Source organism: Uloborus diversus, chromosome 4 (genome assembly GCF_026930045.1).
Source record: "Uloborus diversus isolate 005 chromosome 4, Udiv.v.3.1, whole genome shotgun sequence".
Lineage (NCBI taxonomy): Eukaryota > Metazoa > Arthropoda > Arachnida > Araneae > Uloboridae > Uloborus > Uloborus diversus.
The window spans coordinates 111,319,228-111,332,972 of NC_072734.1; the positions used below are offsets into that span (position 1 = coordinate 111,319,228).

A 13,745-nucleotide genomic window follows, 5' to 3' on the forward strand; every position below is an offset into this window, starting at 1 on the left:
ATATGTCCTTAGGGAGGCCCTGGATATTGAAGTCTCAGACTCTTGAAATTTCATTACTTTCTGTGTCAACATTTACCTCTGTTTCATTTAATCCCTCCCATCTGCCTTTTCCAGCGCTCCGAGGATTGTTGGAGTTGAGCAAATCGCACGCTTTGGATGCCCTTGACTCTTCTCAGCTTGAGCTTAAGAAAATTATTTCAAAGCATACGCAACACGAGATGTAAATTGTTGGAATAATATCTTTTAAGTAATAATGAAAACTCACTCACTCACATATCAACATCTATCTATCTATCTCTCTCTACGTACATATATCTGTAATTCGAAGGGATACAATACTATGTCCATTTTTTTTTTCAAAATGACATTAAAATAAGCTTTTCTCATATTTCCTAGAGGCATAGAGCACTATGCCCAAAACCAGTTATTAATTAATGGATATAGTGTATTTTAAAAGAATACCAAGTCCACTTTCACTTAGAAAAGAAATTCTTCAGTACAAGATCGCTATCTCAAAAACGAAACATTCCACAAACAAATATGAAAATTGTATTTTCCCGATCGTTTCTGAAACATATTTATTTCATTTTCCTTCTTTTAAACATTTTTATTTTCTTCAAAATGCGGAAAAATAATCCTGATTATTCTCTGAATTTTCTCCCGTAGCAAGGCATATTTATCAGTCATAACTCATTCTAGTTAACAAACTTTATGTTTATTTCAAAACATTACCTTAAAGAAGTTTAGTTTCTAAGGTACAATCTCAATCACTAAGTTATGCTCTCGTCAGATTTCCAGTATCCTTCGGGTCCTATATAGGCTACTTTTAAGAAATGTCTACTAATACATTTGAACTCTCTTAATACGATCACTTGTAATTCGAAATCACGGCTAAAACGAACATTTTGTTCGTTAAAAGTGTGGTTTGTTATCTAATACATTAAAAATTTCGCGTACAATACGTACATTAAATTGGAATTCTCGGCTAAGACAAACAAAAATCTCTGATATCCTTGCTTAAAATGTTCGTTGTTGAATACCGTATATATTTTTTAAATTATACATCATTTTGTAAGGTAGTAGAACTTCCATTGTTTATCGAGAAGAAAATACTAAATATTTTGCATGGAAAACAAAGCTCGTATATTTGTTTACTTGTGAACATTTCAATTTATTCGGAGATAAAATGTTTCATCTTCCATTGTGGACTACAAGCTTTCGACAACCTATTCCGCGATTGACGATTATCATCTCCCTTTTTCAATATTTTTCAAAACTTCCTTTTTCAAAATTTTACATAATTTCCACTTATAAAAAATAAATGAAATTTTTCTGTTTGTTCTGAAAGATTACTAGGTGTGTAATAGTAGTGATATTTAAAAGAATATATATAGATTAGCATTTCATTGCTTTTTTCACAGGATCAGTTATTCACGATTGTTGTTACAAATAACGGCTAATACGACCAAATTCGTAGATTTTTTTTTCATTTTGTATTAACCAAGTTCAACTGTACTTTAAAAGTATCCTTTTCACTCGAAAATTTTGCGGCTAAATATATTTATTAAAAGTATCCCTCATTTTAAGCAAAAGTCTCTCTAATTTTTGACTTTCAATGTCGGCATGCATATCATAAAAACTGGGGCGCAGTCAAATATGGGACCTTTTTCTCTACACTCAAAACCACGATCTGTCGTTCTTCTTCCAGTGTGCAGAAGGTTGAAAACCTTTTAACATTTATTTGTTAGCTTTGTTTCTGCAATTTGTGCTTTTGACGTTGTTACTTCTTACTTAACTTTTCAGCATAAATGAATTTACTTAATTGAATAGCTCTATTTTTGCTTAAAAAACAAGTTATGATATTGAAAATAAATGTTGTGTTTCGTAAAGATATACGATAGAAGTATAACAATACTTTTCTTTTTTTTTACATTCTGAATTTACATCTGCACGTTTTATCTCAAGTCACACTTATCTTCTTTCTGCACCTGACTTAAGCATATTACCCCAAAAATTGTATATATTCATGAAGAAAATGGATTAAACAACGAGAAAACAAAACAGTACAAAAAATCAGATTTTTATTTGTTACCAAAATTAATAGTAGTTATAAAATTAATGTTGCTAATAAATGTTTACAAACTATTTTCAAGACTAAACTTAAATTAAGTGGATTACACTTTGAACTAATGACTTACCTTGAATTTAAAAGAAGATTTGAAAACTTACATCATTCGAAAAGTTTGAAATGCCCAAAAGCCACAAATGTATATCTGTTACAACCTTGATAGTAACTTGTTCAATTTATTAAAAACACTTTTTTTTAAATTACTATTATTTTTAGTTGTTGTTGGCAACAATTAAAAAGCGGAAGCATTGCAACTTTGTAATTATTATCATTTTTATTGTTTTTGGCTGCAACTAAAAAACAACTACGTCACTTCCGTCGCACAAAAAAGTTGCGGATCAGAATTTCAGAGCTCTCGCTTTAATAAAACTGATAGGTTATTACTATTCATGATCTGGACAACAACACTAACGGCAACATTTCTAAAAAATGGTAGCTGAATGTTTCATTAAAAAAGACGATAAGTTAGTTTTCTAATTAAAAAAATATGATTTCTTAATTTGATTGTCGCTGTAATCTTGTGTATCTTATTTGCAAAAGAAATATCGCATTTGATCAAACTCATTGTAAGAGGAATTCATCGCAATTTATTGACAGTAAGGAAGTATTTCTGCAATATAGGTGGTATTCTAGAAATATTGCGCCTTTCATCTAAGTGCTAATGACTTAGTTTATCCATTTCTAGCCTTGTATTCATTTCCAAGTAGCTGAATAAGAATTTCCGAGAAGAATTACTGAGAAAGAGCATCACGCGTAATGAATGAGCATAGAATAAGGAAAGCTGGATCGAGTTTACCTTGACTATTCGCTTGCAATTCATTGCATCTACAAGCGAAGTAGACATTTAAGATAAGCGCTAAAGAACAATTTGGTTAAATGTTCTCTGAATTTCTTCGGCATTTTTCTCATCAAGTGCATATAGTATAACGTAATAATGTAATGAAATCCATCTTCGACATTCTTTGCATAACTCATTAAGAGCCATTGTCTGTAAGAATCAGGCAGTTTAAAGCATTTGTGATTGTTGACATTTTTAATTTTTTTTATTTTCACATATGTTGTTCCTTATCATAAATGTAATGTAAATCCGAAATTTGAGCTTTGTCTGACTCACCATTTTTGAGAAAACAATTTTTTTTTGTTTAGGGGGAGTGGCACATTTTTGCCGGTTTTTCAAATTTGCAGATTTTAATGTGCTTGTTGCTTGAAGCGCCCTTATAATGACATGGATTTTTTAATTCCATATTACTATATGGTCTTGTCAGATACTGTTACAGCTGTCAAATCGGTGACACTACGAGGGCGACGCCCACAAACTCCGTTTAAAAATGACCGAAAATGAATTTTTTTCTATATTCAAGGCCAATTTTCTCAAAGCGCCTTCATGATGACACCAACATTTTTAGATCATTTTCTAGCCACACTTACATACATCAAAAATATGTATCAAAATCGGCGTCACTATAAGGGCGCCAGCAGATATTGGAACTTTTATTCAATAAATTTCACAAAAACACAAATATTTAGAATCTAATTACAACTGTCGCCCTCATAGCAGATATCTGATACTACATTAGGTTGATAACTAACATGTTTGTCTAACATTTGCACAAAAAAAATCGGTGTCACTCCTATTATTTTTGGAAATATAATCGTTCCAAGTTAGTACGTTATGGCGTTTTTTTATATTTATTTATTTAATATTTTCACACCCAGATTTTTTTTTTTGTACATATTTTTTTTAAATTTAATACAAAGAAGTGTACCTTATAACATAAACAGCTTTGGGCAGCAAGAGAGTCTTTTTTTTTAAATAGAAAATGACCGTTTTGATATAGGTACCAGGTGGATTTATTGTGCATAACATGTCTAGACTATTATACCAATACTCGTCTTGTTTTTTCCGGCCAAACAAATTTATTTATTCCAATTGTTCTTGACATGCATTTGACATAAACTTGCAAATGGTCAACTTCTACTCTTTTTCTGGGATACCATGTTTTCCCATGCTTTAGGACTACAAAATTAGCAGTTTTCAATAAGAGATGACCGTCTTTCTGAAAATGGTTTGACTTGATTCTTAATGTTTTCTTCGTTTTGGTCTACGTTATCCTCAAATTCAGTTTCAGATTCTGAATGTTCGCTTTCTTCAATATTCTCATTTGATGTATTGAGAATGCATTCGTTTTTTTGTTTCTTCCATCGAAAAAAAAGGATAGGATTTGTTTCATAGTACAATACTCTGAAGCAACGAACAGTTTTTTCCCCGTTACGAACTGCATTTCTCATCTAGTGTGCAACTTGACAGGGATGTTGTTTTTTCCCAGTATTTTCACCAATCGTAAATTGTTCTTATAAATACTCCTTCTGCTTTGAAGTGAACTTGAACTGAGCTCGTAAAGATAGGGACCATCCAATTTCATTAAATGGAACTTTTGGCAATGCAGGAGTATTTATTAGTTGAAAATTTGAAGCATTTATATAAGATGTTTGTAAGAGCTTCTCTCTATACATCTTTCGTATAAAATCCATTTGCAAGTTGAGGTCAAATGTATGTCAAGAACAATTGGAATAAATAGATTTGTTTGGCCGAAAAAACAGGATGAGTATTGGTATGATAATCTAGACATATTATGCACAATACATCTGCCTGTACTTATATCAAAACGGGCATTTTCTATTCAAGAAAAAGACACTCTTACTGCCCAAAGCTGTTTAGGTTAAAAGATACACATTTTTGTATTAAATTAAAAATAAATATGTTCAAAAAAACTATCTGGGGATGAAAAGATTAAATAAATAAATATAAAAAAACGCCATAACGTACTAACTTCGAATGATTATATTTCCAAAAATAATAGGAGTGACACCGATTTTTTTTTGTGCAAATGTTAGACAAACATGTTGGTTATCAACCTAATTTAGTATCAGATCTCTGCTATGAGGGCGACAGCTGTAGTTAGATTTTAAATATTTGTGTTTTTGTGAAATTTATCGAATAAAAGTTCCAATATCTTCTGGCGCCCTTATAGTGACACCGATTTTGATACATATTTTTGATGTATGTAAGTGTGGCTAGAAAATGATCTAAAAATGTTGGTGTCATCATGAAGGTGCTTTGAGAAAATTGGCCTTGAATATAGAAAAAAATTCATTTTCGGTCATTTTTAAACGGAGTTCGTGGCCGTCGCCCTCGTAGTGACACCGATTTGACAGCTGTAATAGTATCTAAGAAGACCATATAATAGTATAGAATTTAAAAATCCATGTCATTATAGGAGCGCTTAAAGCAACAAGAACTTTAAAATCTGCAAATTTGAAAAACACGCAAAAATGTGCCACGCCCCCTAAATTAAAAAATTTAATTTCCCAAAAACGGTTAGGCAGACAAAGCTCATATTTTGCACAAACATTACATTCATGATAAGGAACAACATTTGCAAAAATAAAGAAAATTAAAAATGTCAACAATCACAACCTGCCTGATCCTTACAGACTATGGCTCTTAAATCTTTAAAGAAAAGAAAAAGATGATTCATAACAATGTTCTACTTTATAGTTAGTTATGTTGTGATGTAAATCATTTAAGCAATTTAAAGTTTGCATGAATAAACTTGCTGAAAGAGTTTTTTTTTTTTTCAAAATATTTTTTGCGATATTTTTAACGGTTTGAAAGTTTCAATCAATAAATATATCAAAACTGGAGTTTGGGACTGAGTGACTTTGGCCTGAACGCAGGCGAAATAAATAAAAACATCTTTGAATGATTTTTTTTTTGTTAGAAGCGTCTATTTTTAGCTATTTATATCGTCCGACTGTAAAACGTAGTTGAAAATTACAAGAGAAGGTACATATTTTGCAAACAATACATCAAGAGTAACAAATACTTTCACTCTCGTTATGGGCTTGCATATGCAACGTTTCAACTCCGACAACTTGTTCATTTTTTAAAAACCCTATCTTTAACCTTTAGTATCCCCTTTTCGAGTAGTAATGGATTTACTTTTTACTCTATATATTTTAATTGTGCGTTAAAAAATATGAGTCCCAGTAATCTATACGTGTATAGAGTAGGATAGACTATTCTGTACACAACCTGTGAATCAGAAATATATAATATCATTAAAAACAGTAGAATTTATCATAGGATAGTGAAGACATCATTTTAATTTACATTTGTAGTTAAAAAAAAAAAAAAAAAAAACTGAGAGAACTTTTCCGGTTCTGCGTCAGTTTTTTTAAAGGGTTGAAATGAAAAAAAAAGTGCATTTTCTAATCATTGTATTTTAGGAAACGTAAGGAAGGATACATCCAGTGAATAGTGGAAGGGACAGTGTAAATATGACAGTGTAACAATATATTTACACTGTCAATTTACTTATTCGTAAGAAGAATCTTTTTAAATCGTTTATTTTAAATACGAGTTGCTCATCCCGGGAGAGGGGCGGGATTCATTCACTGGTTGGTATATCCTAGTCACTTCCGTTATGTGTATTGCTTTCTTTCGTTCTCTACTAATATCAAAATTCATAAAGAATAAATTCTGATTTTTTGTCCTTTTACAAAAAAGGAAGTATTATATTCGCGAAAAAATTTTCACTCAAAAATCGACCTTAATTACCATTTCGATCACCCCCAAATGAATATTGAGTTTTGTTTTCGACTCGACCGTACATGGATAAATGCCTAAAAACGTATAGACACGCGAAATATACATAATGATGATTTCCGAGTTAATTACAAAGAATTTTCTCGTGACATCTGTAACGTATGTATGTATGTATGTGCGGATGTGCGGATGTCGCATAACTCAAGAACGGTAAGTCCTAGAAAAAGAAATTTGGCACGTAGACTCTTAGTGGGATCTAGTTGTGCACCTCCCCTTTTGGTTGCATTCGGATTTTCTAAAGGGGTCTTTTGCTCCTTTTTGGGGGGAAATCATTGTTAATTTCGATGTAAACTCAAGTGGTGTTATAATTTGGCGAACACTTGGCGATATATCGCCAGTATTTTGGTCGCCAAGTTTCGTCGCCAACTTGGTGACAGTTTTTGGCGTTTTATTTCTTTTTTTTTATTTGTTTCATTTGGCCACTGTTGGTGATATTTAAAGAGTAAACTAGGAGTAAAAGGAAGTCATGATGAGCACACATCAGCTCATTAATATTGTAATAATAGTATATGTTCTTTCAGATTACACCTCTACATCTGGAACATCCTGTTGCTCAAGCCGAATCCCACCATGTCGCTGCTCATCCCCATGCTTCTCCGAGGATGGCCCCACCAGCTCCACGACCACCTGCCCGAGGTGCCCTACCTGTGACCTCTCCATCCAGTGGTTACAGTGAGCACAGTGACGGACTGTTCGACCCAAGGGGGTGGAGGGATGACGCCTGGAAGCAATTCCCGCATTCTCTGTCCTTTGGAGGATGTTCGCAGCATTCTCTGCTCCAGGGTACCTCGTATAGTACGCCCTGTGGGAATTCCCCTTTTGGAATCACACAGCCGTCCGCTGCCGCTTCCTTTTTTGCCAGGTTAGTAAATTGTCTACAATATATTTTTTTTCTGATGGCAAGATTTTAAGACAACTACAGATACAAAAGAACAACTATATTAAGGATATAAACAAGTAGACAAAGATACAAAAAATAAAAATAATAAAAAAGCAGCTGTAGCAAAAGTCTATGAATCCAAAAAGCCCCTGACATCCCAGCATCGGTCCGCAATAGAGCGTTTGGAAAGAGCAGGGCAAATGACGAGATAGTCAAGCATCCATGATGGTCTACAATATACTACAGCGGGCAGGTAAAAAGCAGTAACTGCAAATCATTTTTCAATTTTTTGCATATTTGTCATGTAATGTACGTTAGCTTTATAGTACAAGCTTGCTTATTTGATTTCTACTGAAGAAATAGCGTCTTGTTTCAACATTTCACAATTGTTAGTATTGAATCCAAAATGCAAAAACTCGAAAACTCATTTCTGCAGATACTGCCGCTTACCTGCCCACGGCGGTATAGACTCGTGAGCTGTTGACATTTTTCAATAACTTAATCAACGCGAATCACTTACTTTCAAAGCACCTAACGTGATCTTTTGCTTTAATAATCAATCATATTCCATTTTACTGTTTCGACTGCTGCTTGTATGAATTGTTTTCAATATTACTCTAGAAAAAGTTTCCAAGGGTATAACTAATTCAAAAGAAATGAACTTCTCGTATTTCTACTTAACCAGTGGTTGAAAAGATTTAAGACCTGCAAATCATTTTAAAAAATCCAGGCAATCCACTCGTCACAAAGGAGTTCAGTCACAGTTACCTCTTGAGTCGGCAGGGCGGATTTTCGTTTCTTTTAAAAAATTTGCTTCTTGTAAGCCCGAGACATTTTGTAAGTCAAAGCGTCTCTGATACTCACAACAACATATCGCTGTCACAGCGAAGTAAGATTTGCCAATCGCCATTGCGAGTCATAGTGATTAAATAACAACCATTGTATGACGTTATTGAGCAAACGTCAAGTATGACGTGAAATAACTACGTCACACAGGACTGACTCTGTTAGGCGTATTGGCGCTCCAACGACTCATTTGTGACCAGTCTCCTTGTAACATTTTGAAAAAATCACTGCAATGTAATTTGTGATAACCACTTTGAACTGAAGTTCATATTTTTTTTGCAACATGTTGATGGCTTTACTGCGGCGATTTGTGACCGTCGTGCTTTTTGTGACTCACATGCAACTTTCCCATACATGTAGCGTTTTAGTCAATGTGCTATTAGTGACTCTCGTCATATAGTTCCCTCTTTTTTTTAATTATACTTATTGATCTCAAAACAAGTAATAAATAGAAAATGTCTTTAAAAAGTATGAAACGGATAAGAGAGTTGAACCAGAAACTGAACTGAAGCAATGAGAAACAAAAGTACGTAGGTGGACATTTCCAAGTTTTGAGGTAACCCGTTTAAAGTGGCTCTTAGGTAGGCTATCACTGAAAAGTTTTACTAAATCATGCTGTACAGCAACATCTGCCACGGCTTCTAGTACTATCTCTTGAACCAAGACAGAGGAGAGGTTCAACTACCATTTGTACTCGTTATTTTCAAATTTTTAATTTTGACACTTCTTTCCCCCTGCTTCTTACTGCCTCCGTTGAAGACACGAAATTAAAACACCACAAGTACTCCTGTTTATCATCAACATATGAACCTACAATGTTTCTTAGTAATGTGACTATAAAACAAAAACTTAAGATCATTAACACCCGAAAAGTAGTTCACACTTAAGAAATTGCACCCTAATTAAACTTAACTCACGACCGGACAAAAATTACCTTCCAGAGAATTACCACTCCACTAAGACATTGAAACTCTCTCTCTACTTCACTCTCTCCAGAGGGCACTAAATCTATTACGTTACGAAGAAGACATCTTCACCTCGTTGCGCATCGTGCATCGGAATTGTGCGCAAAATAATCCCCCAAATTATATTTCGGTTGAATGAAAAGGAATTATACGCCATCGAAATGTCTCGTAAGCCTTACCACCTGGAGACGAAGACAGGGATCATCCTTAATTCGTCCAAATGTAAGAGATTATGCGATTTGTCCGCTGCTAGTGTAGTTCGCTAACTTTGTTTCCGGGGACAAATTATCTTGTTTCTTGCGGAATTTGCAACTCAGTGTCTTCTGCCGTGCTTACTTTTAAGTAGTTACTGGAATTAATTAATCCTTTTCACCCAATGGAAAAGCGGAGTCTCGTGGTTAAGGAATGGTTCTGAAATTTTGAAGGAGAGGAAATTGGACTGAATTTTATTAACGTGTCAAACGATCAGTGGAACTTCGACAAAGGATTTATACCCCAACATGTCCTTTGTCAGTTAATTATTGTTTAGAAAAATGTATCTACAAGAACTTAAAATATTAGTTTTCTACGCACAATAAAAAGTTGGCTCTAGAGTTAGAGCCAAATTAATTCGACTCTCGATTATCCATCACTTTAGGTATCAGAAACACCCTTACGCAAAAATGATATACAAATTAAAGTGACCCTTCGTTTACCCGACACTTTATTAACCGATTTTTATTTTCCGATACCTCTTTGCTCCCGTAATAGTGGTGTAATCGGGTTTATACAACTTGCTATCTGCAAAGAGTGTTACATAGTTTTACTATAGCTTATTGCTGACTTGTGTTGCACCAAAATGTATCAAAATCGATCACCATACTTTATAATTAGTGAAATTGTATTTTTTCTTTTTTGTGCATCGTACTACCAAATTTATTTTCCAAGTTATGCTGGAAAAACAACGCTAAGAAAAAAAGATAGAAACACCGAATATTAACTTAAATAGCGTTTGTAATCCATAAAAAATAGATTTGAAATAAATATAAACCCCAAGCTGTTTCAATTAAATTTAACCTATGTAGTATCCAATCTTATGAGGTGCTATAAAACATTTGCCGTGGCTTTACATTGACTTTTTTGTAACACTGGACTTATAGAAATTTCAGTAAAAATTCTTAAGAAAACTTATCAAAAGAAGTGGCATCACAGTGTCCACAGTCACAATAAGCATTCATTAAAGAGAGTAAAAATCGGGATTTCCACCATAATTAGAACAATTAAATTAGTACACAAAACATAAACAGAAAAAAAACTTAAAAAAAAAATCATAGCAGAGATACTGCATTAACTTGACCTTTACTTCTATTGCGTTTTTATGTCGATCGAGTCACAAAAAAGGGTTTAAACATAAATTTCACTCATAAACTTCCTGCATTTCTTGATTTTGAGACTACTATTCGGTGTCATTCATTGATTTGGTGATTTCTTTGGCGTCATTTTCCTCGGTAGCGCACGTATATATACGATATCTCTATAAGCGTTTTAAAATTGTTGTCAAAAAGATGGCAAATGAAACGAATTATGATATAGCCCAACAGCGAACAAATGACCCTTGCCAATCATTTGAGAAAATGGGTCCATTCCTTAAAATAGGTAGAGAAGGAAGAAAGGACGCGTACCATATTTTGAAGTTTAGCAGCATTTTGGAAATATTAAAAAAAAAAAATACTCCTCGTACATTTTCCTTATGTGGTTATATAGACGTGAAAGATTTAAGTTGCGGCAATAACTGCGTTGAGTTGACAAAAAAGTAAAAATGACAAGCCTTGCATTCTTTATTGCAACACTACTCGCGCTAATTTTCAATTGAAATTAATTTTTGGGGGTGTTGTTATCTCTGACCAATGAATGACCAATTCAATCTGCCGAAAGAAGTAAAACCAGGACCCACCCACTTACGTAGGATGTGACCTGCTCAATGAGACAACTGCCTTGACCGCACAAAACTGAAATGTTTTACCACTTTGGCCATTTTCTGAAATTCCAAAGTGACGTATTCCATCTCTAGAACCGATGACGCACTTGCAATTCTGTTCCAACTTTACTCTTCATATCATCCCTTCAAGAAAATGGACCATTCTGAAACGAGGCCGAGCAAAGGCTCAACTTTTCGTGGTCAGACGTTATCTGGGTTGGTGTGACTGGTTTATAGCGCACGGATTATAATTACCTCGTTTCACTATTAAAAACAAACAATTTAAGGTGGAAAATTTTTTAAATAAAAAAATATGTGAAGGAGACCGTCACATGGAAATGTCTGAAAAGTTATTTCACCGAACATTTTGAAAACCGGAAAAAAAAAGTAAAGATATGGTTAAAGTTACTTGTTACTGTCAAGATTAATTGATGAATATAATAGTAGGTAAAATTATTTAGTGATACAATTTACTAATCAATTGATTTGAACGGACAAAATACATTTTAAAGAAACGTACCAATTAGTGAAATTGTTCTAAAGTTAAGCCTGTTATACATTTACAGCAAGCCCATTCCTTTTAAAATGTAATTTTTCCCACGTAACTCTAGAATTATTAGATAAAGAAATGTGCCAACCGACGAACCCTTTTGTCTTTCTCAGGAAAAAGATGACTTGCGAAACCGAGAAAAAAACATTCATGAGTTTTGGTTTAAAAAAAAAAAAAAATGTGCGTGCTCATTTTTGAACGCAACAGAAAGTTTTATATGCTTCAGGTGAAGCCTCCTAGTCCAGTGAGTTTGATTTAAAATTAATGCCTCTACGCATATTAAACAAGCTTTTTCTTTTAAAATCATTAATTTTTCCACAAAACTTGCAGTTGCTATGTGACTTTTTCACTTTGTCATTCTTTCGCTGTCTTCGAAATTTTCTCTTTTCTAACAAGGTCAAACCTTGTTACAAAGAAGCTAAGAGAAAAGTAGTAAAAAAGGAACTGAATTGAAAGGAACATCCCAGTAAAAAAGAAACGACGAAATCCACAAAGCAAAAATGTTCGAGTGGAACAAGTTGGAATTGTTGAAGCGGAAGTCAAAGTAAAGGAGCAATTGGCTAATTTTTAGTTTTTTTTTCCTCCTCCGCGGTCGTGGCTTTCCGTTGATGACCACATTGGATTAGGCTACTTTCGTGATATTATCAATCGCTTGATTGCAAATCTTATTTTTCTCTCTAAGATGTTACTTTTTTAATAATTTACAGGTACATACATTTTTAATTCCTATTCCTTCGAAAAGGAAGTTCTTTTTCATACGATATTCACTTAATAAAATGCTACATTACACTGAAATGTGTTACTTAATAATTAAGAGCTTAATTAATTCTTTATTTAATTTATTTAACCAACAAAAAAAAGAAATGTTTCGAAGTTCACAGTGGTGATACATTATTCTTTTATTATTATTTATTTATTTATTTTTGCTATTATTTTAATAATCTAAAGAGGAAATAAAAAATAATTTTTCTTTACAATAGTAGGGGAATGTGGGAAAAAGTGAAATAGTGGGACAAAATTAAGTAGCGAAATATTTACTCTGATTTTAGCATCTCTTATCAGGTAATATTTTAATTATGTAGTAGGCAACAGTAAAGAAAAGGTTATGTCTAAAAATCAAAGCATATGATAATGCAAACAATTTTCATAAATTGATGCTTATTTCATTAATTAATACTTTGTTTTAAATCAATAATTGTTTTACTTCCTTTTACGAAAAAGGAAGTATTGTATTCGCGAAAAAAATTTCACTCAAAAATTGACATTAATTTCCATTTTATTCACCCCCGAAAGAATATTGAGTTTTTTTTTCCACTCGATCACACGTGGATAGGTGCCTAAGAACGTATAAACACGTGAAATATCCATCATGACGATTCTCGAGTTAATTACAACGCAATTTCTCGTGACGTCTGTATGTACGTATGTATGTATGTGCGTATGTGCCGACATACGCACAAAAAAATCGACCTTAATTACCATTTTGATCACCCCCAAATGAATATTGAGTTTTGTTTTCGACTCGACCGTACATGGACAAATGCCTAAAAACATATAGACACGCGAGATATACATAATGATGATTCCCGAGTTAATTACAAAGAATTTTCTCGTGACATCTGTAACGTATGTATGTATGTATGTGCGGATGTGCGTATGTCGCATAACTCAAGAACGGTATGTCCTAGAAAGTTGAAATTGGGTATGTAGACTCCTAGTGGGATCTAGTAGAGCACCTCCCCTTTTGGTT

General features: G+C 33.4%; 1 protein-coding gene across 1 annotated transcript in view; it reads left to right on the plus strand.

The window, feature by feature from the left end:
* Positions 1-13,745, plus strand: part of LOC129220447 (uncharacterized) — a 134,406-nt gene that overhangs the window by 60,832 nt on the left and 59,829 nt on the right. Inside the window, exon 2 of the mRNA XM_054854867.1 lies at positions 7,319-7,659. Coding sequence (XP_054710842.1) covers positions 7,319-7,659 — 341 coding nt within the window. The remainder of the gene's footprint in view (positions 1-7,318; positions 7,660-13,745) is intronic.